At 35.1% G+C, this 25272-nt stretch overlaps 1 protein-coding gene across 2 annotated transcripts in view; it reads left to right on the plus strand.

Annotated features, from left to right (window-relative positions):
- LOC117162576 (uncharacterized) overlaps positions 1-25272 on the plus strand; it is a 173102-nt gene that overhangs the window by 25690 nt on the left and 122140 nt on the right. For both annotated transcript variants that reach the window (XM_033344425.2, XM_076623806.1), the window contains exon 2: positions 19831-20082. In XM_033344425.2, the coding sequence (XP_033200316.1) occupies positions 19831-20082 (252 nt within the window). The remainder of the gene's footprint in view (positions 1-19830; positions 20083-25272) is intronic.

Here is a 25272-nt window from a genome sequence, read left to right on the forward strand (position 1 = left end):
ACCAAATAGAAATAGAGAAACAGGGAGCAAAAGAGACGATCAGAATTTCAATTTACGTTGAAAAGTGGCCTATCTAGCCTATCGAGAGTCGACAACATTGTTACAATCAGCGGATACGTACGTGCTTGTATAATGTTGCAACGCGACAGAAAAAAAAGTCGAGAATCGCGTGTAATGTCGCGATACAATGTAATGTTTTATTACAAAATGCTCGTTACTTTATACATATTTATTTCTCCCAGGCTTCACGACCTCGTACTATTTCTATTTATTGCTTGCATTTTCTTTTCGCGATATTTTCGAACATGAAGCGCATAAAAGAAACACGAGAATGTAGGCGAGTAAAGAATTCTGATAATTAAGTCTACACAGAGCTGTAATTAAACGAGTTTAATGACTCGAGTTCTTTGCTTGATCGTAGTCTTTAAATTAACTTCGCGTTTTATAGCCTAACTTTGCCTCTTTATGCAAAATCAATAGTAAAAATAACGGCGAGTTTAACAAGAAAAGAATCGTAAAGGGCGAAAGAGGGAATTTCAAAATATGATCATTTTATTTCATTTGTTTCGAACGTTAATCGTCGATTGTTATGATCAAACGAATGAAACACGAGCGCTTTGAGTCTACGACGAGAATTTAATTTATTGTTGCAACGTCGTAAATAAACAAGATAACTTTGTTTATGAATCAATAAAAAGGAGGAAAATTATCGACGAACATTTGCGGTATCGCGTAACAAAGTAATTAAACGGGAACAGCGTAATCTTATAGCTCCTATCTTCGTTATTTAGCAAAATATTATAACTAGAAGAATGATAATAAGTTAAAAAAAGGAAGGGAAAAAAGAGAAATATTGCTGATAAGCAAAGTGAATAAATTAAAATCGTACGTTACGAAATAACCTGGATTCTTTCGACCGTTCAGCAATATATTTCTTGCGCCAGGATTTAATAATAATATGATATCGGATCTATAAACGCGAATACACTGTTTGTCGGTGTTGGCGCGCATGCGCCGTTGCTTTGTACACCCCACTCTCTTCGCAAAACCACTGATTGCGCGCGATTGAGAAACAGAAACTCGCGTTGCGTTATCTATGCGAAACTACATGTACGTAGGTACAGAAACAATTTTCCCGATGTGGTTCAAACGTGGATTAACTAATTCCAAAGAAACATTTCATACATATAAAACTCGCAAAGATCTAAGTTTAAATTCAAAAAGTTTCTTATTTTAAATTTTCCACGTGGAAAATATGAATTTCAAATTTAAATTTCCAATAATTTCCAATAGTCGTTATATTTGTCTAGAATTCAGTAACACTATGGCGAATAATATTATCAATTGTTTTATTGTCATATATCCATACAATGGTAAACGTAATTGTTGTTTCGTGTTCGTATTTGCAATGCGTTACGTTGCCGCATGAGTATTTCCATGGAGTATTACTACCTGTACAATTGCATCATTAAGATACTATTTAACCGGCTTCGCGGTGGAAAGTTTCATTTAGAAGAGGGAAAAAAAAAAGTGGAACTCGTTCTCGACATTCTTCTATATATTCCATATCGATTCTCCAGCGATTCGAGTGTATTGTGTTTGTTTGTACTTTTGAATAATTCATTTTAGGGTGCTGCTAACAATAATAGATATTACGATTAATTGCAAAACAGTTTCACAGTGTTTCTAATCTGGGCGATACGATCTGGTTCGACCGATAATCCTTTATCAGACTAGCAGTGTCGGAGAGTTATCGGCAATTACTTTTAAAAATAAAACAGATTTTCTTGGCTCGTGATAAACTTTGTAACGCATATTATTGACTTCTTTTTCTTTTCGATGATGCTTTTATCATGATATAATTTGAATCGCCTCTTTCGAATCTTTGAATGTCTCTTATCGAAAGTGTTACGACAAACTATTTGGATAGAAAACAAATTGAAGCAGTGTTTTCGATTGGACTAATCCTTGATTAAAGTTCTAGCGGACTTTAAAGAATTTTATATCGCGTCGTTGTAATCGAAATGCCATTTGATTTGTTCGTTTGCCAGCCCACTTACTTACGTTCGTTTCCAGGTTCATGTTTATCGAATATCGCAGCGTCTGTTTTTACAGCGTCCGCACGTTTTCCAAATTCACTGGATTTTTTGCCCTTTTGTCGTCCAATCGTTCCGCCTGTCCAAATCCATTCGTTATTTTTCAATTGCCATTTGATTTCCACGACTTTATCATACCTATTACCGATGCTCGATCGAAGGGAATCAAAATTCAACATTTTTGTCCTCTTTTTTTTTCCAATTTTCTCTTCTTCTGATTATCGGAACATTTTTATTGCTGTTACGCCAGAGTATTTATCAATACTAGCTAGTTGGCAAATTGCGATTTGTACGATTTCACTAATAATAATAATTGAATTGTGTCAAAAGACCCAGGTAATAACTAACGATTCTTCCTTCTGTAAAAAGAGGAAACGAGTGGTTTTTGTAGTTAAATAAAGAGCGAAGAGGTTTCAGTATATGTTTCAGGTTTCTTTCTTTCAACTTACAAATGAGAGAGAAAAGAGAATTCCATCAACGATGAAATTTGGATATTAAGAGCGTACAACATAGTGAGCTTCTAAATGAAAAAATATGAGGCATGAAAAGTCTCTAATTAAAACATAGAACTCCGTGTTTCTCGCAGTTTATAACATTAATAGAAATTACGACAGACAGTTTTTACGAGCGAGACATCAAAAGGACTTATTAAAGAGGAGTTTCAATCCGACTGGTAGCTCCACGTTTTACAGATTCCCAGTGAAAGGGGAAAAACAGAAAACGCTGTTGCTTATTATTCGATAGAAATAATTCGACTAGGAAGTTTTTGATTCATAATAGTAATTAACCAGGCGTAATAAAAAAAGAAAAAGGAGAAAGAGAGAGACGAATCGTTGCATCTATTAACGAAGCACGTGTAAATTATCCGAAATTAGTTTGAAACGTAATCAGTTCCGTGCCATAGCCGTGCAAGATGCTACGATAAACTTTCATAAAGATAACAACTTACGATCTGCAAAGTCGCCCAGTTATTGTGAGCAACCTTCTTCGTTACATTTTCCTCGAAATCTAGCGAAACGAGTGTCGTAACTTTGTTCGAAATTAATTATAAATTTGCATTTCTCTAATGTTCTTTCATCGTCGAAATTAATAAAACATGATTCCAAAAGTTTAACTAAACCGTTGTAACAACGTTCGTTCCCATTCTTTTTTGTTCTTTTCATTTCGTTAAGTTCGAGGAGACTTAAATGAAAAACTTTCGAAAATTGTCCACGGTTTTCTCAAATTTTGCGGCCAGCTCATTTTAAATTCAAATCGAATTCGTTTTAAAGTCAAAATTTAGTCGCGATATACATACCTTCTCGACTTTTATCTCAGTCAGTTTCAGACAAAATTGCTCGTCAGGGTGGCTCTTGCTCGAGAAATGTTTCCCCTTTCGTAAAGTCGAGGGATTTCGTTTCCGTTTCTTAGCGATTGTACCTAAATAAAGGTATCTCGCCCTTCCTTTCAATGGATTTCATCCTTTGGATTAGAGAAAACCCGCGATTGATTTACATCCTTGGTCAAAGGGCCTGTCTCGTTAAAAGAAGAATACAATTAGCTTTTATTCTATTTTGTTTCGTTTGACGCAGAAACCCTCGAATGACGGATAAAATTGAAGAAAATTATAGAAACCAAACAAAATGAAATACTCGATACCCGATATGGTAAAAGGATTAAACATCCGGGAGTGAAAAATGTCGAATGCGATATTTCGAAATTTTTTCAAAAGAAATTATTTTTCAGTCTGCACTATGATTTCGTCGAAACATACGCGTTTCGAAAAATATTTTCTCCGTGTTCGTATATTCGCTATACGTAAATATACGTGTATATATATATATATATATTATTGGGATATTTACTTACGGATATCGTCGAATAAAATACGGAATGTGAAAGTGTATGGGATGGAAATAAAGGTATGTTTTTACAGGATATTTGACGTTATATCATCTCTCTTTTACTCTCTTCTTCTTTCCTGTTGAGTGGAGTCTACGGCGTATTCGTCGTATATCTTGATTACCATTCATTCTATAGCCTGTACAATTTTCTCTATACTGAAAGAATTTCCTGTTCCGAAACTGAATATTTAAGTCACCTTTATTACGTTGAGAATTTAATCCATTAAAGACCAAGCAGAGAAATAAGGTATAAAAGTTGCGTAAATGCAAAAGTTCTTCATAAAATTGTAAGTACCTGGAGAAGAGGAAATAAATGAAATATATCCATAGAAGAAATGGTAACGAGAAAAGATATTGAGCAAATTCTTGGAATTCCTTTTCGCTGTAGCACAGAACATGATTTCACAATGTGATTTCGATAGAATTAAATAACGTAATTGAACCAAAATTGCAGATGAAATCGTTGTTGGCCTGCAACGAGTTAATTTCGGCTTACGAGATATCTTTGGATATTTTCGTTTTTCGCAGTGTTTTATTCAGAAACGCGATACACAAAAAAGAAAAAAAAAATAGTAAAGTTATATTAAACATTGAAAACAAATATTTAGAAACTATTTATGTTTTAAAAATAACTATTTCTGGAGTTATATAGACACGAGAATGATAGCGTTAAATATAAATCACGCGTATCTTTGCATATGCAGCGAGAGGATAGAAACGAATAAAAATTGTTTTCTAGCTAAAAACCGGGCAACAATTTCTCCGTAAAGAGGAACAAAAGGTCGGCTTGAATGGGCTGACACCCAGCTCGCGCTAAACGGCGAAATAAACGTTGATTATTCTCAAAGAGGGCCAGTCAAAGCGGGACCCAATTATATGAGCTGGGAACCGGTTCCATTTTCGGAGCCATCTCCAAGGTGACTTCTGATCTGGCGTGTAGGGCCTTAGCTCGACTTTTGTCGACAGCTCGGAGGGAGAATCACGTATCAGTCGCTCCCGAATATCTTTTATTACTTATAAACTTTCGTTGTCTTGTATGGAGTCACTTTTCAAACCAATAATAATAATTATGACAAGAGAACAAGATCTCACGGGGAGACCGAGCTAAAAGCAAACAAGACAGGAAGAGTAAGAATGAAGAAGAGGAGGGAGAACAGAGAAAATGGAAGGGTGATACGCGAGAATGCGAATAAAGAAGAGGAGAGAAAAGAAAAGGAGGAGGGAGGATGTTGGGGATGTCACTTTTGCCTTGATGCGGTCGATTCTACGAGGACAAAACATCGAAAAGATATATTTGACCGGCGAGAATCGTGTGCCTGCATCGAACCGCATTCATCTCGTTTGTCCTTTTTTATTTTCTTCTTCGGTTAAATTTTTAATCCACCAACAATTTAAACAACTTTTCAATCTAGCGGTTCTTTGTAAATGTATCGGGAATACATAGTACGATACTGTGCGCGAGTCTTGGGTCATAAATATGTTAGAAGTAGTGAAAAGAATGGTAAATTGATTACACGCGAGACACATATAAAACGATTTAGAAGAAGAATACTGTGAAATATGAATAAATTATTTGAAATACCATCAATGACGGTGAGAAACAAGCTTAATCGAAAAATAATTTGATCGTGAAAAATAAGCTTACACGAAATATTAATTACTTCGGATTAATCAATATATCGTTATCAAATTAGCAATAATTGTCGAGTTAAATACTTTTTTTTTTAGAAGTGACAATAGATATAAAATAATATCAAGCATTTTTATATGTATTTATTTATCTGTTCTAAAAAAAAAACAAAGTATTTCTTACGAATTTTTGCGGAGTGTTGTATGTTTGGTAGTTATGCTGTCTTGAAATTCCGCACGATCTGGTAGTTAATAAATTTTCGCAAAGGCTGGACTCGAAGTCGAAACCCTCGTTACTACGATAAAATGTTGTTAAAAGTAACGCACGCTCGTTCGAAACACGTAATTGCCTTCTCCGCTCGGCAAAAATGTTTCCGCGTATTATACACATTCCCGCGGACTGTATGAATTACTTTCCGAACTGTATGGATCTCGCGGTGAATTGCAGCGAAATTCGTTCCACTCGTTTTAATTGAAATGGATGACCCTCGAGAAAAATTTAGCCCCGCTCGATGGGACGAGAAAGCTCGGTAAATAATGCGTACAATTAACAGAGTGATTCGATCGAGAATAGCGAGAACTGATTACACTCGTGAATCCATCGAGCGATATTTCGTTTAAAAATAAATGACCGTCACCCAAACAATTTTACACCCGGAGAACCGACAAAGGTTCATTTACTACGTTTGTTCATTCTCATTTCCTTGCTAATTACTAAGTTGGCAATTTTTATGCAAATTCATATTTTCATGAAAGCAATTAAAGAAACAGGAGATACCTAAATGGAGATTTAATTTATCGTTTAAATACGAAGACCGTGATAAGCGATTTTTAAATTCGATAATCAATTTCATGTTATCAAAGCTCTTTTCATTTTATCGAATTAAAATTATTTCTTGTATTTTTCAATCATTATAATTGCACTGCGTATGTTCCTGCATATTCAATCTCTTTTTCTAGACATTTTTTTTATGATTAAAAAAATACAATCTAGATAGGAGATTTGTTTCATCTAGTAAACATTACGACATGCACTTTATTTTGGATATTTTATATACTTTTTATGTTACGTACGTTCTGCAGAATTTTACATTTCTAAATATTCCGTAAATCCACAACTTCCATAAATTATAATAATCTTCATTTCGCTGTATTCTGAACTCTGTTTCTAATATAATTCTACTCTTTAAAATAGAATTGCTTACGATTCATGGAATTTTAACTGAAATATTTCTTCGACCATTGATGCAAATTGTTCGAAATAAGAAAAATACCAGCAACCGCAAAGGGTTAAATGCCTCTGTAAATGTTGCGTGAGGTGATGCGCTGACGAGTCAAGTGTGCCTATTCGTTGATTCGTATTACAGAGGAAGGCGTGTGCGTGTAACGTATATACCTGAGTCAAATTCCTCGTATATCGTGAATCGAGTGTGCATACACGTGCTCTGTTCGTGTGTGTCTTCCCCTGTGTCGATTCACTCCTGTATACAGGCGTTACTTTACTGCGGCATACGTGAGTCCATTGATAGCGATGGCTTTGAGCCGTTTCCGATCAGGTCAAACACTGTTCAACAAACTTTCCATTTTATCAACAACACACACCCCTATTACTTCTCGAATTTACATTTCATTACGATCATACTACACTATGGTTAACAATCTAATCGTACTAATCCAATCGCACAATCTAATAGATTTAAACAAAAAATGTTTAGGTACAGCAAATTAAAGTCATAAACGATTACAATGATTTGAAGAATTTTCAACTTTTTGTCCAAAGTAGATTAAGTATATTATCCATGTTTCTATTACGTTTCACAAATTTATTATAATAATGACAATAATAATAATAATACACGTGCAATAAGCTTTAATACAATTTTTTATTTAATTTCGAATTAAAGTTACGAGTGATTACAGTCGTTCGAAGAACTTTCATTACTAACTCGAAAGATTGTCTAATAAGGATATTTATATTATACGTATAAAATTGCAGGAAATATCGTTAATACGAGAAAAATATGCGCCCATCGCTATCGAGATATGTGTGCGAGCGTAGCCTAAAGGCTGTCTCACAAACAGCTCTCGACGTGTAATGGGGATCTAAATCCAAGTGAAAATAGGAACACGTGTGTGAACGTTGTGTATCGATTTCAATGTATGTAATATGCTGGGACGGTATGAATAAATTTTGTAGCAGACTGTACGACGAATATAGAGGATATAAAAGCGAACGTTATTTCCTTTGATATCTTCGGGCGTTTTTAATACGAATGATATATGTATATCTATAGATTTATCGTTTTATACTTAAACAGATATGTTTAACCTCTCGAGTAGGTAGTATTAGAAACTTTCCACGTGCATATTCTTTACATTTATTAGAATGATTCGACAAAATGTTGTAAAGGTTAAATAGTTTCTGTCGAGTGTTTAACTTGCAACAATTAGTAATCAACGAAAGCTCATTCTAGATGCACTTTAAGGTTGGTATCGATTGCCGAAGTAGAATAAATCATTCTAGTAGCGGTATATTTGCTCGGGAAACTATGTCTGCCTATGTAATAAACCCATCAAGAACTTCCCCTAACAGATTGTATACTATGTACTCTGAGCGAACCTAATATTTAAATTTCAATGCGAATACCAAGTACGTAGGGTAAATAGTTTTTAAGCGTTGGGTCGGCTAAATTCCATTTATAATCTTAATAAAGTTATCCGAATAAAAATCATCGTTTCTCTTTCGGGAAAATTCTTTTAATCTTGTTGTTCCACTCGCTTCTTTCTTACATTTTCATGTATTCATGTATCTTCTTTCCTTGGGATATTTTATTCATAAAATTCGTGGAACACAAAGTTAGTAAAATTACATTGAATATTACAAACTAAATATTTCAAGACTATCTATATTTTAATAATATCTATTGAAATATAACAATCATTTTAAATCGTACAGACTCAAGGATAATAGAAGAATTTAATTAGTTAGAAAATCCATCGCGATATCGATATTTTATATTAAAAGAATATCTTATATTAAAAGAATTTATATTAAAACAATCTCTCTGTTTGCCTTACGTTAATTTCATAACGTCGATTCGGCTTCTTCCCGCCCCCCCCCCCTTTCGCTCCCTCCGACTAAAAAATAAACGCAGCAAATAACTTTCAAAGGAACAAGAAATATACATATGTACATATATCCGAGCGACGAATAGAAAGTTTCCTGCCCGTATATTCATTCTCGATGTATTCGTTTGTGAATCGTCGCTTAATGTTTTGAGGTGACTCACTGATTGTGACGGGCGCTTAAAGCGCTTAGTAAAATTCATTGTAGAGGGAGACAGACACTGTTTGAGACCTCGATGCGCGCGAGAGAGATAGAACTATAGCTTCTTTTAGAGCGAAGTGTCATCAGGAAAGAGAGACAGATAAACATGGACACAGATATTATATGTACACAAAAGGTAAGAAGAGAGAGAGAGAGAGAGAGAGAGAGAAAGAGGGAGAGAGAGAAACTGAAGGAATGAAATTACCAGAAAGACTATACTGTTTTGGAGGGTCTTTGGACAGCTTGGTATATGCGTGTATGTATATATAAGTATATATGCTCGTGGCAAACATATACACTGTAGTAGAGGTAAAAAGAGAGGGAGCCACTGCTCCATATCTTATCCTTATTTTCTTTTCTTTTCTGAGAGCCACATTTAGATTAGATTTAGACCACATTAGAGAATTGTTTAATTGTAATTGCTTGCAAATATTATCTGTTACGCGAACGATATTAACGTTTCTTGTTAAAATTTTGAGCTTGTATTATCAGAAGTTTTATTATTGACTAACTGCAACTTTTGCTTTTATTTGAGTAGGTGATTGGTATTTGAACTTTTCAAAGAACAAACGATTTACTTTTGTACAATACAATACACATAATACAAGAACTAAGAAGCTTTCTGGGGAAAGAATCTATATGAGTTATATATTATGAAATTTTTATTTATATTATTATTACGATAAGATCTTTCATCGCATATATCTTTCAACCGTAGATTCCAAGATGAACTTGAAGAAACAAGGTCTGCCTGTAACACGATCGTTTTTCTTTATTTCTCGATTTATAATGTCTACAATATTGATTGATGCGATGCTATTGAAATTCACGATAGGATAATATTTTAAATCCTCCTTGTTTTTCTTGCATTCTGCTGTTATCGCGTGGGATAAAGATTTACAGGAAATCGAAACGCTTTGATCTTTAATTGATAGAACACACTTTCCCTAAGCTCTTACAGGGACTTAAAACGAAATCCGTAACGGTTTGTTCCTTGTTTTCTTTTTTCTCCCGTTTTTAATCTTCCGGTTCTTACCGTCGATAACGAACAAACAAGTTCATTAATTATGTAACAGATCGATTGTTGCAATTAAGTGTTACCGGCAGTTCGCTTTTTCCCCCGACTGTAAACGAAAATGTTAACATTTCGCTTTCTTACGTAAACCAAGCGTTGAATAAGCGTAGAAATTACTTAACGACGTCTCTTTTTATATTCCTTTTAGCGATTACAGGACGAGAATTAAGTTAATTCGTCGTTTTATTGGTGGCCAATTATATAATGTATCTCATTGTGTTCACGATTAAATGAGAAGAATTCCTCGTTTTTTTTTTTTTTTTATATGCTTTTTATGCGATAATCATGAAACATTGTTCAGGAGGATCCTGTTTCGTATGCATTATTTATATTAATATATTGCCCTTGTTAATATGTATGAGTGGATAAAACTTCCTGTGTTTAGAATCTGCGTTCTGTTGCTTAATACAATCATTGCGTTGCGATATCTCCTCGTCATTTTTTCTTCTCAACCATTTTTTTAACGCATTCTTAACTCGAAATATGTAAAGCACGTAAATGCATTATACACGCTATACTTAAGAATGAAAACCGTACTTTTACGGGTAGAGAAACATAAAATTAACGATATTCGAAATATTCAATGGAACTCGGTATCCTCGTATAATTTCGGGTTATGAACTATAATTTTAAACTCGGTACTACCGTGTAATTTTAATCGCGTGCATTTCTTTTCTACTATCTGTCTACTATTTTATAATATAATGCCACCGTAATTTTTATTTCGTTTTGCTGTAATTAATTGATAAGCAAAGTAAACGATCTGTGTCTGTTTATATTTATATTCATCGTCGGCTCGAGTAAAGAATATCAGTGAACTCGTACTCGTATCTCATGACTATCAAATACTTTTCCATCGCGTATTTTTATTCGTCATGTCGATTTGAATGTTAGATTTACTTGTAACGGGCATCGCGATTAATCACGAAAAAAAATGTACGATACACGCATACAAGTTGGTAGAACCCATGTTAGAGAGGCCAGACAAATCGATATCTTTGTTTCTGTGGCCGGCCAGAAAACATCTGGATGATAATGACCGTAGTAGAATATTAAGTTGCAACTAAAGTGTGCTGGCTTGTTTCTTAAACACTTTATACTCGTGACTCACATCCTGTCCGATCTATTCTAATGTAATAAACTCAACGTTTCAATTTCTCAGAATTACCGCATAACGAAAACAATTCAGTTTGAAAATGGTTACGATATTGGGATTTCAAATATTTATTGTTTGAGTCATGTCGGCAATTAAACGAGATAAAGCGTAGAATTTGTGGACGTGAGAAACTGCTTGTCATTTTTATTCTTAGAATCGCACAACACGTCTTTTTACGGGATTTTGACAAATATTTGTATCTTTTATCGTTTATTATCTTTCATTTATTACGAGACTTAGCTTCGATGTAATTTTTAAATTGACCAGTAAAATTTGAGAAACAGACGAGCGAAGCTTCGACGTTTTTCAAGGCTTATTTCGTTTTATAACAAAACGTTAAATCTATTCTATACCCATCTAGGAATATTTATTCAAAGTGAAAGGAGTTAATTAGCATAGGACTATTTGAAAAGGTCGTTCTCATCCTTTTCTATTCTCATGGAATATCAACTAAGAGTTATGAATCCGTAATTGTTTAATGCTGAAGTACGAAGCACACTCGTAATCTCGTATTATGAAAACGTGCTACACATCATATTTCTCTGCGTGGCCTTAAAACGCTACGCGCAGGATTCTTTTTCTCGTTCCTTTTTCTTTCTTGTCTCATCCAGTGTTGGCTCTGGTTGCCAGAGGAAAACCAGGCAACGGCTATTACATAAAACCCGAAGAAGCACAACAAACTGAATATTACGGTGTTTGGTTGAAAAAATAAGATTAAATGAGATAAAAACGAAATTGAAATCATAATACATATTGTCCATAAAAAATGATTGAAGGGCTGTCTCGAACAAGGGCCTATAGAGGAAATAAAACCAAGTATAATAAAATTGATAATAACGCGAAAAGAAAGATAAGTTATCATTCGTATCTCGTACTCGATTAGTGTATTTGTTAGACGAATAGATGAGGTATTATTAAATTTTTGTTTATTATGTAAACACAAAGAAAACAAACTTCTTTAGTAGTAGAAAACTAAAACTTCCAACGCGATTTACGTAATTCACTGTTTTGTCTTATCAACCTTTCTTCCAGAAAGCTTCTCAATTATACAGGATAGTTGGTAACTGGTGCTATAAGCAAAAAGGGGGTGATTCGACACGAAAAAACAAGTCGAAAATATAGAATAAAAATGAAAAAAAAAAAAATTTTTTTTTTTTTAATTTTTCCATCGAGACAACGATCTACAGTGAGATCCGTTATAACGAGACGTGATAAAGTGCACGCGTACCGATCGAAAATTCAATGTCGATTTTCTCGAAAACAAAGCCTGAAACGAAAAATTTTTATTCTATATTTTCGATTTCTTTTTTCGCGTAGAATCACCCCCTTTCCGCTTGTACCACCAGTTACCAACCATCCTGTATAAAATGTTTTCGATACGAAAAATAAACGAAATTCATTATGTTTCCTTCTCTGTTTCATTCGCTTGTTAAATTAGAGAGACACGAATATTATTAATGATAGGCAAACATCGATCGAAAGAATATTCTTCCGATGTAAATCTACTCGTAACTCACCAAACGAAGAATATTATTTAGTCGTGTTTAGCGAGAAAATCCCATCGTATCGCGCCTTTTGCCCGGATGTAATTATTCACAGTTAAAGGATTAACACTTTTCAGTAGTACACGGTCTGTAGCGGCTATTCACTGATGCATTCGCTTCTTCATGCGATTAGCGTGATGCTGCTCTCGGAAACCAGTTCCCCTTAAGAGCAATTACAGAAATGAGACGATATTCCATTTGTAGTTAGTATTTCTACACGGAATAATCATTTTGTCTTCCTCGCCGTACCTTTTCTCTTTGCCACCCTCTTACATTTCCTTCGTTCTTTTGTTCGCTAGTTCCAGTTGCATGACTTTTAAAGATTTTCTAGCTTTCCAGAAGAAGAAAGCGGTTCTCAAGGCAAAAAGATATCCAGGGTGTTTCGTACCATTTCAAAAAGCTTGCCCAAGTTTTTGCAAAGAAAGAGAGGAAGAGGGAGAGGCAGAGAGTAGATCGTTCTTCTGCTCATTAAGTTCATAAAGTCATTTGCTTGACCTATTTTCCATCGAAAAGCAGCACTCGTACCACTACCAACACGACGAATCGATTAGTAATCAATTAAGCTCTCGTTTTACAAATTATCCCTCTATAAAATGTTATATCGAGAGAGTTTTCGAAAGAAAAGCAGATTCTTTATATTCTTATAGAATTTAACTTTATATATCGATCGTTGGAAGCATAGTAGCAAGTTTGCAGCGGGCGGTATTAAGACGTATCGACTAATAAATTTGTTAACGCCACGTCTGTTTATATTGGATTTAATTAATATCCTCTAAAGGTACTCGAATTAATTAATGGCTACGAGAAAGGTTTTGAACAAAATTATTATTTCACCGGCCGTGTATACGTATAATATTCCAGTGTAAAATGAATAAAAGAAATCTCGATTTGCATTTCACAAGTTTGAAACAGCGAATGTAATTATTAATTATTCGCGAGGAAAGGAGCCCTGCAATTCTGGTAATTTAATACATTTATAATACGCGAGCAAAACATTCTGCTATATTTCAAATTTAATACGTGTGTATATTCGTTAAATTTCAATATTATTATTAATTAAAAATCTTCCACGATAAGTGTTCAAATATTTTTCCCATCGTATATATGTATGCGTGTGCGTGTGTGTATGTGTCAAAAGTAAACTGTGGAATATGTGTACATAATCTTTTAAAATAACAATCTCCGCTCTTTGAAACTACTATCTTTGGATTCCACCGAGAAACTATCGTACGTTATAAAAAAGAAAGTTCAGAAATTCGACGTCTACGAAAACAAAGTCCAGCCAATTTTTCTCTCTCTCTCTCTCTCTCTCTTTTTCTCTCTCTTTCTCTAAGGTCCTAGAAAATTAACACGTTGAGCGCCACTGGTCATGACTGACAACGAGCATAAATAATAAACCGATCGTAACGTTCCGTGTGTGTACACGGATAAAATGTGCTTGAACGAGGCATCGACAACGCACGCTGAATAATACATGCGCTGTCGTTCTCGATTCCGCGGAGAAATATTTGGCAGGGCCGGTACGCGCGATGGTAATTGGAGTGTGTGTGCGGGTAAATAATGAAGGCAGAAACGCGCCACGAAAATCCATGCACAGCAACCAAGTGACTACGCGGCACGCGGACACGTACAACTTTTCGGAGGGGATGGTAAAAACGTAAGAGGGAGGAGAAATGGGAGGGAGGAGGAAGAGGAGGAAGAGTAGAAAGAGAAAGAGAGAGAAAAGAGGGAAAAGAAGGAAAAAAAAGAAGGGCCGGTAGATGCAATTGCGATATCAATGGCGTTGGGGGTTCGCAGGCGATGCAGCTGTAGCGGAGAAACGAGATTAACGCTATAAATACCATTGGTGGCCAAGCCAGGCTTGTGTCTTGACCGACGAGAAACTCTTGTCCGCGACTGTACCCTTAAAACATTGGAAATAGTTATGGCAGTGGCGCTCATCCAATGGCTATCGTTCCGCATTTATTGATTCAATTATGTAACCGAGCACTCGATTGACAGCGGGAATATGGCCCTCGTATCGTGCCTGATCGTTTTTATTTCCTGTAATTGATTGGCTTCGATGCACTTTTTTCCCACCCCGTTCTGCATTCGTCTCTCTGTAGGTTTTTCCAATCGTTGATATTATTGTTGCTTGTTGCGATGATTTTTAGCATTTGTATTTTGATGAATATTGAATAAATAAGAAATGGTTGAACAACTGCTAGGTTTTGTACGAGCGATTGTTATTGATAATTGGATTGTTGAATTTGTAATACGATTTGAAATGTTGGATTATTGGATTATAATATGATACGAAATGTATGGTTTTTAACGATTCATGAATCGCTGAATATTAACAACCGCCTGTCTATGTACGTAAATGTTTGCAGGATAAAAATTGTTCACGTCGAAAATGCGCAGATAAAAATGTTGATTGGAAAACAAGAAACCGTTTGCGTCGACACACAGCAATGATATAACGCAATTGAACATTTCGTACGTCGTAACCTAATAATTCGATTGTTACCAATATTATATGAAATCATTCAGTTATTCTATACGTATATTTAGAATAGCAAGAAAACATGTTTGATTCGATGGAATAGAATATATCAGAAGAATAGATTGTTATTAGGTTGACTTAACGGGCAATTAAGCCCGATGCAATCGCGGTAGGAAATAGCTGTGCTATTGAAGTATCAGAGTTAACGAAGTAATTGTGTGTTTTTACACAACACAACCTCTAACATTACCGTATACGTATATCCTGAATCGGAATTAAATAACGAGACGATTATTTTCTTCTGTTCTATATCTAGACGAGTATGTACAATAATTACATATATTTTCTTAAAAATTCTAGTTTATAATAACGGGAACAAACGCGCCCTTCATATGTACGGTGGATCGGGAAACGTAGAAATGGCAGAGAGATATAAATTGACAATTCTGCTATGTCGATTTTACACTGAAATCCGTTCGATTTGAAATTGAGCGTGTAAGTAAAGCAAAAGAAGCAACGGACAAACTCCGGCTGCAAAGTCGACGCGCGTCTATAGAGACCGAAGTTAAGCAAAGAAAGACAGCGCAACGCATTTTTCTTTTTCACTTGGTTGCTATTGGATATTCTGAATTACGATGGCAATCTTTCTCATTGCCGTGAAAGCTCGGGACATCGCATTTGCAATTCGATACGCGGTGATGCTTCAGTTCGTATTAACTAACGGCTGCATAGAAAAGGTGAATATTTTGCTTCGTTATAAAAATTGAACGTCTGTTGAGGAGCAGTTATATCGAATTCATCCCTCTTTCAACTTTTGATGAGCAGCTTGTAGAAAATTATTCATGCCAGATTACTTAGCTTGACTCGAGTATGTACTATTAATTCATATACATACTGCCAAGTCGAATAAGTATACGACTACTATGTGGTACGGTACAAACGATTCTACCTTACTCTATATTTCAGTCGATATTCTATATATAAAATCATGCCTAATTATATAATAATTCATCTCCTTTACCAGCATTTCTTCATATATCAAACTTTCCTGCTAACTTCTTTATGATGGACATGGACGTGAAACGATAAAAAATTTAATCCACCCCCCCTCCGATTCGTCTTTCAGTCAGGCAACTGAAAGCTTTTACGGGAATGGTCTTTTTGAAAAATCGAGGAAAGCAAGAGGGCTGACTCTATATTTGCAGCGAGTCGGGGCGGGGCTGTAGTTTTCTTAAATTTGATATTTCATTTGGCTAAGTACGCTGCCTTGCTCGTAACGCCACGCTTCAATTACGTTTAATTAAATTATGTTATATAATTATTAGCATCGTTTAATCAAATTGTGCAGAAATTTTAGTATTCCGTTCACGTGTGACGAGGGGAATATAGCGAAGCGTGCGAAACTTGGTTAAAAAGTTCCGGGTCTAAGGTGCATCTCTAAAATAAGTCTCTGAGAAAATTAAATCGCAACATGGCAATATATCGGATAAGATTAGATGTGTTTACTTTATAATAGCTACATCTACACAATACGTACGTACATATATGTGTATAAAGCGGTTTCAAAGTACCAAAGCATCCTTTTGCATTAACGGCATTTGTATTGCGGATGCTGTGCGTAACTCTTTGATCGATATCACGATAATATGAAAATCATTTCAACTGGCAAAAACCTAGCGAAAGAACTTCCCGTCCCGTTTTTCGCTGAATTCTTTTACATTTCCCTGTTATATGCTTTTTCACACGTTAACGGAATCATTGAACGAGGAGCGTACGTTGTTACTATTATTTAATATCTATTTATCGACTACGATCGTATCAAGATTATCCAATATAACGTCTGACGAAAATACTTGTGGAAACATTTGTACGAAACATTTCGAAACTATATTAGCACCGCGGCGAAACACGACTATCCTGATTATGCTAAGCAAAAATTTGAAACTCGATACGACCGTGTCTCGTTACTACGATGCTAATTAAATTTTAAAGTAAAAGTTGTCCATAGTAAGTGTTGTTCGAGTACTGTAATAGTGAAAGTAATATACCCGATAACATACGTGATTACCGGTTAGTTTTAGTTAATCACCTTGAAATGGTAGATATGTATGGTGGTGCGAAAAATTCGGCTTCGGCACCGATTCCGCGTAATTGATGCGCGTGATGCACTCGTGCATTCGGAATTGCACAGAACCGCATCGCTGCCCTCGCGTGCTTCGTTAATCACGCACGTTGACGGTTGAATCTTGGCAAAAAGAAAAGGGGAGAAGGAAAGAAGTGAACGCATTCGTGAGAGAGTAAAAGAGAGAGAAAGAGAGAGAGAGAGAGAGTGGAAGGGAGAAGGTATAAAAGACATGAATGCGAGTCGTTGCTCGCTTTGCTGTTCGTACAGGAAGCTCATCGAGAGTTATGCGCAGGACTGTACTTACGTGCACCGTGCACTCTTCGTTTATCGAATTTCTTCTTTGTCTTTTTCTTTGCTCCCCGTAAAATAATAAACGCTCTTTTTTTTTCGTCCTTTAATAACACCGGTGATTTTTTACAGGATAAATGAAAACCTCGGATTATATCTTAGGTCGTTCGTTTATTTAACATTATAAATTAAGATAAAATTAAATAACAAGCATCGAAACTCGTAATTATAAACGCAATTATTTTATTATTCGATTTAATTTAATTTCATTTAATTTATATGCATTCTATTTATATGTATGTAATAATAACGATAATATGATGATGATAATAATAATTGTTAAACTGAGATGAAGAGAGTTTGAAGTATTGAGGATTATAATTAGAATTAGAAAAATTGTAGATAGTATTAGTACAGAAATGATTAATTCCAGTGAATTAGAAAGGGAATCTATTTCATCGTGTCAATAAGATTAGATAAAGTAGAGTAGAATAATAAATAAATATTACGTCATTCTTAAAACGGACAAATTTTTCCTCATTTCGATCGCTACGAAATTTTATTAAAGGACAAAATAATAATAATAATAATAATCAGAATGGTTTAAAAGATAAAATATCTAATTGTACGTAAGAGCATTGACCGAATATTTTTCGTGAAAATTCTAGCAATTACTGAGAAATATTGAAAAATTTCCAAAATGATGGAATACATGTAGTTTCAGAAAATAACAGATAATAAATGCGGGAAAATTTTATCTAAAGGAATTAAAACTTTATAGAATAATCTAACATTATTATCATTTTTAAAACTTTAGATAAGAGATAACGTGGAGGTTAGTGTATACATACTCATTGAAATTACTTGTTATATTTTAGTTGACATGTGTTTGCGATTCGCTCGATAAAGTAATCAGTTCTTATCTGAGTATGACTTTTTTTTTTTTAGAAGCTCATTTTTAAATGTCACATGTATAAATAACTGACACGACGAACGGTTGTATTGATAATCTATATTCCTCCAAAAGTAACGTAAAATATATACGTATAAAAGATTATAACGGGTATATTTTAGGAAGATTGTTTTAGAAACTATGTTATTTTCTTAGCGAGCGAACAAAGTGTAGGGAGAGAACCGATATTCCCGTCACGGACTGTACGAGAAGCCATTTTGAATCTTCCTCGGAAAATTTATTACTTTACCTTCATTAGTTTCCACGTTATCCGAGTTTAAACACGCTGTATCGTTTTCTATTCAGTCTCGTAAATGAGCTCACGGTTTATTAATGAACGTCAACCGATTATAGTAAAATTGTATAATTGTGGATCGTAATTGAAGCGTCTTGAATTTATTGAAAGGAAAGACGTTCATATCGATCGACTAGAAATCCTATCGATCGTTAAAGAAGTGAAAATAATTTTCGTTTTCTTGGAACGATAAGTTGCTGATATTCGTTTACCAGGAAAGAGAGATGTTTTTTTTTTTTAAAGCATGTGCTTTTTGAAGGAGCACATTGTTACAAATGAGGGCCTCTGGCGTGGGATATGAGTCATCTAACGACTTGTTTCACTTGACGAACATCCATAAAACTGAACTGACGGCTTACAAATAAGCATACTCGACACCAGCCTTAAAACTACTCCGATGTTTCGCTTACTACCAACCTTATTTTTGCATGCTGCACGATTTCACAGAAAATTAAAAAGCGCTAATTAATTTTACTCGAGTAATCAATTTAATTAAGTTCAATTTAAAGATAACTTTACTCGTTAAATATATTTTTATACATTTTATACATTTTTTCCTATTACGCGTATTTCTCTACCACGCAAATTTCTAACAAAATACGTAAATAAACGCATAAATACCTATACTCTACTTATTATAGAATTTTCTATAATTCAAGTATCGAAACTTCTCATTTAAAACACAAATCTTGTAGGTAGATTGCCCGTTTGTAAATTTCAAACACATCGAACACATATCTAAACGCGATCAGTTTATAAACACAAAGGCTCGTCAACGTTCGAAACGAAGGTTGCCGAAATTACGCGTCCGAAAGGAAATCTCTCAGTCGTTCGCGTACCGTGCTAGGTACCAGCAGCAGTTCTTAATAAGCAAATAAGGTTTGTCGAAACGAACGAAGCCTATGTAAATTGCGTACAATTTTCTCGCTACGCACACGCTTCGTTTTCTAATATAAAATTGATTTCTGTTGCAGTTGTTGGGCGGTGCTTGCTTCAGCCACGGTCCGTACACGTTCTATAAAGCAGTTCGAATAGGAAACGGTCGTGTACTTCGTCTTGGAAGCTTCTTCCTCACGAAATTGTGGAGCGATGCAGATCTCGTCAGCATCGGGGAACTTCAATTGCTGTGGATGGACAGCAGGGGACCGAATCAACCTCTGGCATCTTTACGGCTGTACTTTTTACCGGAGAACACCCCGGATGGCCGAAGGGACACGCACGGAGAGGTGAGTGATTTTCGCCTTTTTATCCATCTACTTGTTTCTCTTTGTCGAGTCTCCAAATGAAACTATCACTCGACACGAATACTTTGATTTCGCAGTAGATTGGGAGTATCGGAGACCATAGAAGAAATTCGTGATAAATCAGATATTTTTGTTTTGTGTTTCAATTGCATATGAATAATTATTGTTAGCCAATTAAGCGTTAGGAGAACTGTCTTTTTATTGATTTTCACGAAACCTTATATATGGTTCGATCGAACAGATTGTTTCTCTTTAACTAATACGTTAGACGAAATTCTATTGTTTTAACCAGCGAATAAGATAAGGCCGGGAAATCAATGGGATCGTACTTAGTATATTTTTCTCCGGTAATATTCGTTTGTTTCTATTTTATTCGATCGTACGTTGTTTTAACTACGGAAGGTAGAAAGTAACGTTTTCGAGCAATGAATCAGTCGAATTGCCTATTCAGTCGCTCTCGTTGTGAAAATAATGAATTAGAGAAGCAATCTTGGTTCACGGGCGATAGCAGCACGTAAATAGTTATGCGCTGGAAAATAGAAAGTAATATTTAAACCGATAAATCAGCTGGGATTGCTACATTGTGACTTTATTGCGAAAGTAACGGAGAGATGTATAAGATACAGATAGTAAGATACGTAAGTATAATTCAAAGTAAAATGGTAAAATAGTAAATCTCACGGCAAAAATACGTAGAAAAGATAATCTCGTTTCGCGATAGAACCGAGCGAATTACTCGAGTGTAATCTTTTATTCGAGTTAATTGCCCCAGATAAGATAATAAGCAATCTTTTTCCTTTTAACTTTAAAATATAAAGTACAGCATTAATTGAACATACATATAATCAGGCTGAAACGACGTTTAAGAAGCAGAGCGAAATATAATACAGCGTTGAAATTTTTCGTACAAAGAAACAGTAAAGGAGAAGGACATTTTACATCCACGAGTCTAATAATAATCATAAAATACGTGAGACCGATTTCACGCGTTTTCACATCACAATAGGTCGATGTAATTTTATTTTAGGTCGATTAATTTCCAGATATTTCATTCTCCGGTGGCGTTTTTCAATTCGTGTGAAATATACGTAGAATACGAATTAAGATAAAAAGTATGTGTCTTCCAAAATTAAATGATTTCATAGAAACTGTTGAAATCGTTGAAACCAGAAGTCATCTATAACTTGTTCACATGACGTTCTATATGAGTCATAAATCTTTTCGACCAGCGAACAATGCAATTTAATTGGCCTCTCTTCGAAGACATAGTAATCATGGTTACGCCGCGATATATAGTGGTAGAACAACAACGATCGCGTTCCGATCGGAATGATTTAAAAGATCGTCGAACGATTAGGAGTGTCGTAATGCCAGAATTTTTCTGAATTCTCTGCCGGCTAATTTTAGCGATGCGATGCAACCTTGATCTAATTCATTGGTCGACCACGTTGCTCGAAACAATTCTATATTCCTGCGCTGAATGCGCAACAAAAAACCTCAACTCGAAACGTGATTCTTACGAAATCAGAATGTGCACATGTATTTCTGATCCTTTTTTTTTTTTTTACTTTACATAATACTTCACACAGACGTGTTCTACGATACGTTTAAACGTCAACTCTGTAATTACCAATGGGTTCTTGTTTTTTCTGTTTATCTTCCTTTGATGAACATTATTTTTCACACGCATTATATAAAAAGGAAAAAAAAAACACTTGAAATCGGTTTCCACCGAATAAATAACGTACAAGTAACATCCTCTTATCTAAAGTTTATCCCGGTCGAAAAGTTGCAAAGCGAATAATTGTAATTTAGCTGGTAATCGCTGGCAAACACTCGAACGCGTCGTTCCACAACGAGGAAATGCTCTTTCGACGTCGTAAACCGGTTTACGTTCTGTTTTTTCCACGTTGCTCGAACATTTCATCGGCAAAAATCACTCGGAGCACGCTTTGGGTAAATCGCGTTTTTTTTCGCGTGACGACTAACCATTAACCTCTCATTAAATTCTATGGTACCGCAAAAATTTCTGTCTTTTTTCCTTTCGATCGTCTCTTTTCTTCTTTCTTTTCTCTTTCCTTTTGACAAAATTAATTTAATATGGTGTACAAACGGTGTATTCGTTTTTGCGTTGGGTTCGTGTATCGTATGGGATTGCAGGCCATTTCTACCGGCCCAAAGCTATAGTTTAACTAAAATTAATCTGTCTTATAATAACGCGATTATCGCTGCCACGGTAGTGTTCAGGGCACATTCGTGTACTCGGAATCAAATTCACCTTGTATTATGCTAACGACATGCTAATGGCCCCTTCTTTAACGACCGTTTCCTTTTGTGAGTTCGCTTTTGATTCCTCGAGTTCTTCTTGTCGGCCGTAGCTTCCCATCTGGCGATATTAATTACGAAATATCGTATCCGCCAGGCGTTTTGTATGCAGAAACAAAAGTAAAAAGAAAAAAGAAAAGGAAGAAACGATAGAGAAGAGGAATATGCCTCAACTTCATCGTCAATAAACTTTCGCTTGTTTCCAATACTAAATTGCATTATGTCATTCCACCGCGGGTCAATAAATATTCAGAAGCTGCATTGATCGATTATAACGTGAATCGACGCGTATATGTAACTCGGCGTAAAGTGATTAATAATTGCGAGTTTATATTTATTAATGCGAAACGACAATGCGCACGAGAAGCGAAGAGAATCAATTGGGTCGAAGTGGGATAACAATAAAAAAAAAAAAAACGAAGGAGAGAAAGAGAGAGAAAAAAATATGAAACGAATTGGCGGAGTTGAAAAATTTATGGAATTCCGAGGCACGCTCGTGAAACGAAATATAGATTTATTTCCCCCTGCTAATAGAGGAACGCGAAAAACGAGTAATCGGTGTTATCGAATTTTGTTCGCCGGGAAAACGCAATGTGTACTCGATAATTTAATTGAGACTCGATAATTTTCTTGAACGAACAGTGCGTTCGTATACACGCATACTTTGGATTCACGCGTCGCATTTGCATAAATCTATTAAAATTCATAGCCTCCTAATCAAGTAATTCTCGACGCTTGTCATAATGAAAAAAAAAAAAAAAGAAAGAAAGAAAGGAAGGACGTAGAAGGGGAAAACGTTGGAATGAAATCGTTTTTATCGTTGGAAAAATACGCGATAAAATCAGGAAGACTCGAGATGTACGATAAAATTGCAACGTTGTAAGATACGCTCGTTGAAAAAGTCCAAAATGAGAACGTGATTGGCAACTGAATATGGTGGGATATTAGGAAAAAAAAAAAAGAAAAATAAATAGTTGCTGCGAGAGATGGATAGTGGAAGAGAGATTTACGAGCCTGGGCTTTGAAAGTATCGCGGTGTGGAATTTTTTGTTATTATAGAAGTATTACGCTTACATCGTTTACACAAGGAACGCTTAACGCAATTTTTTAGAAAAGGAAAGAAGAGAAAAAAGAAAGAGGGAGGCAGTAGATGCAGATCTGTATGTTGCTCCTGCGGCTTTCATACTTGCCGGATTTTATTCAAAACCATATTTGCATTCTCATTATTTTTTTGCCCCTCCCTCGTTTGAGCTTCTCTGAAATTCCACGGAGTTCCATACTTATAATTCATTTCCCGTCTTCTCTAAGCATTAAATTCGTTTCTTTTCTACGTTCTAAAGGTGCGAGTAATGTAATATAATATATCTAACGCCAGAACGTTAATTTAGAACGTACTGGATATCACATTGTGTTTTCATTAACGACTTTTGCCATTATTTCCCGCGATAAATCACGACATAAATTCAAATTTATGGATTGCGAGAGCGAAAATTTTAAAGAATACGCTGATCGATCTGACTATTTTGCTAATAATTTGTTAAAGCTATATATTACCGATTTAAACGAATATATTTAGTAGAAATGACACGGGAATTACAGCCAAACGTCTAACGTTGAAATTTATTGCGCAAATGTAACACGAACGTTGCATAACATTATTATAACAGAAAGTATAAATTATGCTTGAGTGGCGTTTATCGAGTAATTTATCTAACAGAAGTGCAACGAATCTAGTAAATATCATTATTATCGTTAAATATTAACAAATAATAATTATACGAATTGTACCCTGTTAAATCCTGCTGAATCTCTGGCACAGTTTGCAAAATTTCAACAGAAGTAAAGCAGAGATATGCAAAAAAAAGGTTAGATTTAAAGGATAGAAGAGGTTAATAGAGGCAAAAGCGTAAAGTACAGAGTGGCAGATGTAAAAATGCTGCGGAAGGGTCTACAGAACACAAGCAAAATCCCTCGTTGGATGGTTAGGGTGGATTTTGGGGTTGGCCTGTTCTACTATCGAGACATTGTCAATTAAGCGCAGCCCTTCTCTCGTCATTTTCACTGTTTACAGGCTGGTTAGCTTGAAAGCATCGTATACTACAGTCTAGAAATGGATTTTGTTTCTCTCGTGGCATGCAGAAATTCAATTTGACATTTTTCTCAAATTCATCTTCAGTCATTTTTATTTCGTCATTTTTATTTAGCAATTTTCAAAGGATGAATTTCCCGAATTAAATCTGCCCGGTAAATACAGAGAAATATATAGTTGTTTAAAATAATGTAAGATAAAACAGAACATGGATAAATCGATGTACACGCGGTAAAATCGAATACATATTTCTCGATCGTAAATCTTTTCTCGCCAATTCGACTTTTAATTGGCGAACCGACGAAAAGGAACGTTAAAATATTTCTCGAGTGAAGTGGTTTATATCGAGCTCGTCGCGATATCTTAGAAAAATGGTTTTATCGATTTACGATTAAAACGATATATGGCGTGTACCGAAATACGGGTAGAAGAGAAGTAAGTAACGTTATTCGCTTTTACTCTAACAACAAAGTTCCATTCGCATTTACTAATTGGCAGAGTCACGAACAGTCAAAACAGCATTTAGTTAGTCGAATTGTCGAGCTAATTAAATATGCACCGAGTACGGAATGTTGTGTGACTCGACGCAACTTCTTTCCATGGAATATAAATAATTCCATCGTATCAAACTTGCAACGAGGAATTCGCGATAAAAAAAAAAAAAAAAATAATAATATAATTCCTCGAACATGGTTCTATAAACGAGCGTTATGAATTATTTAAATAACCTACTTGGACGGAAAATTGCTTTTTCAATA

The sequence above is a fragment of the Bombus vancouverensis genome, chromosome 13, assembly GCF_051014615.1.
Source record: "Bombus vancouverensis nearcticus chromosome 13, iyBomVanc1_principal, whole genome shotgun sequence".
NCBI classification, from domain to species: Eukaryota; Metazoa; Arthropoda; class Insecta; order Hymenoptera; family Apidae; genus Bombus; species Bombus vancouverensis.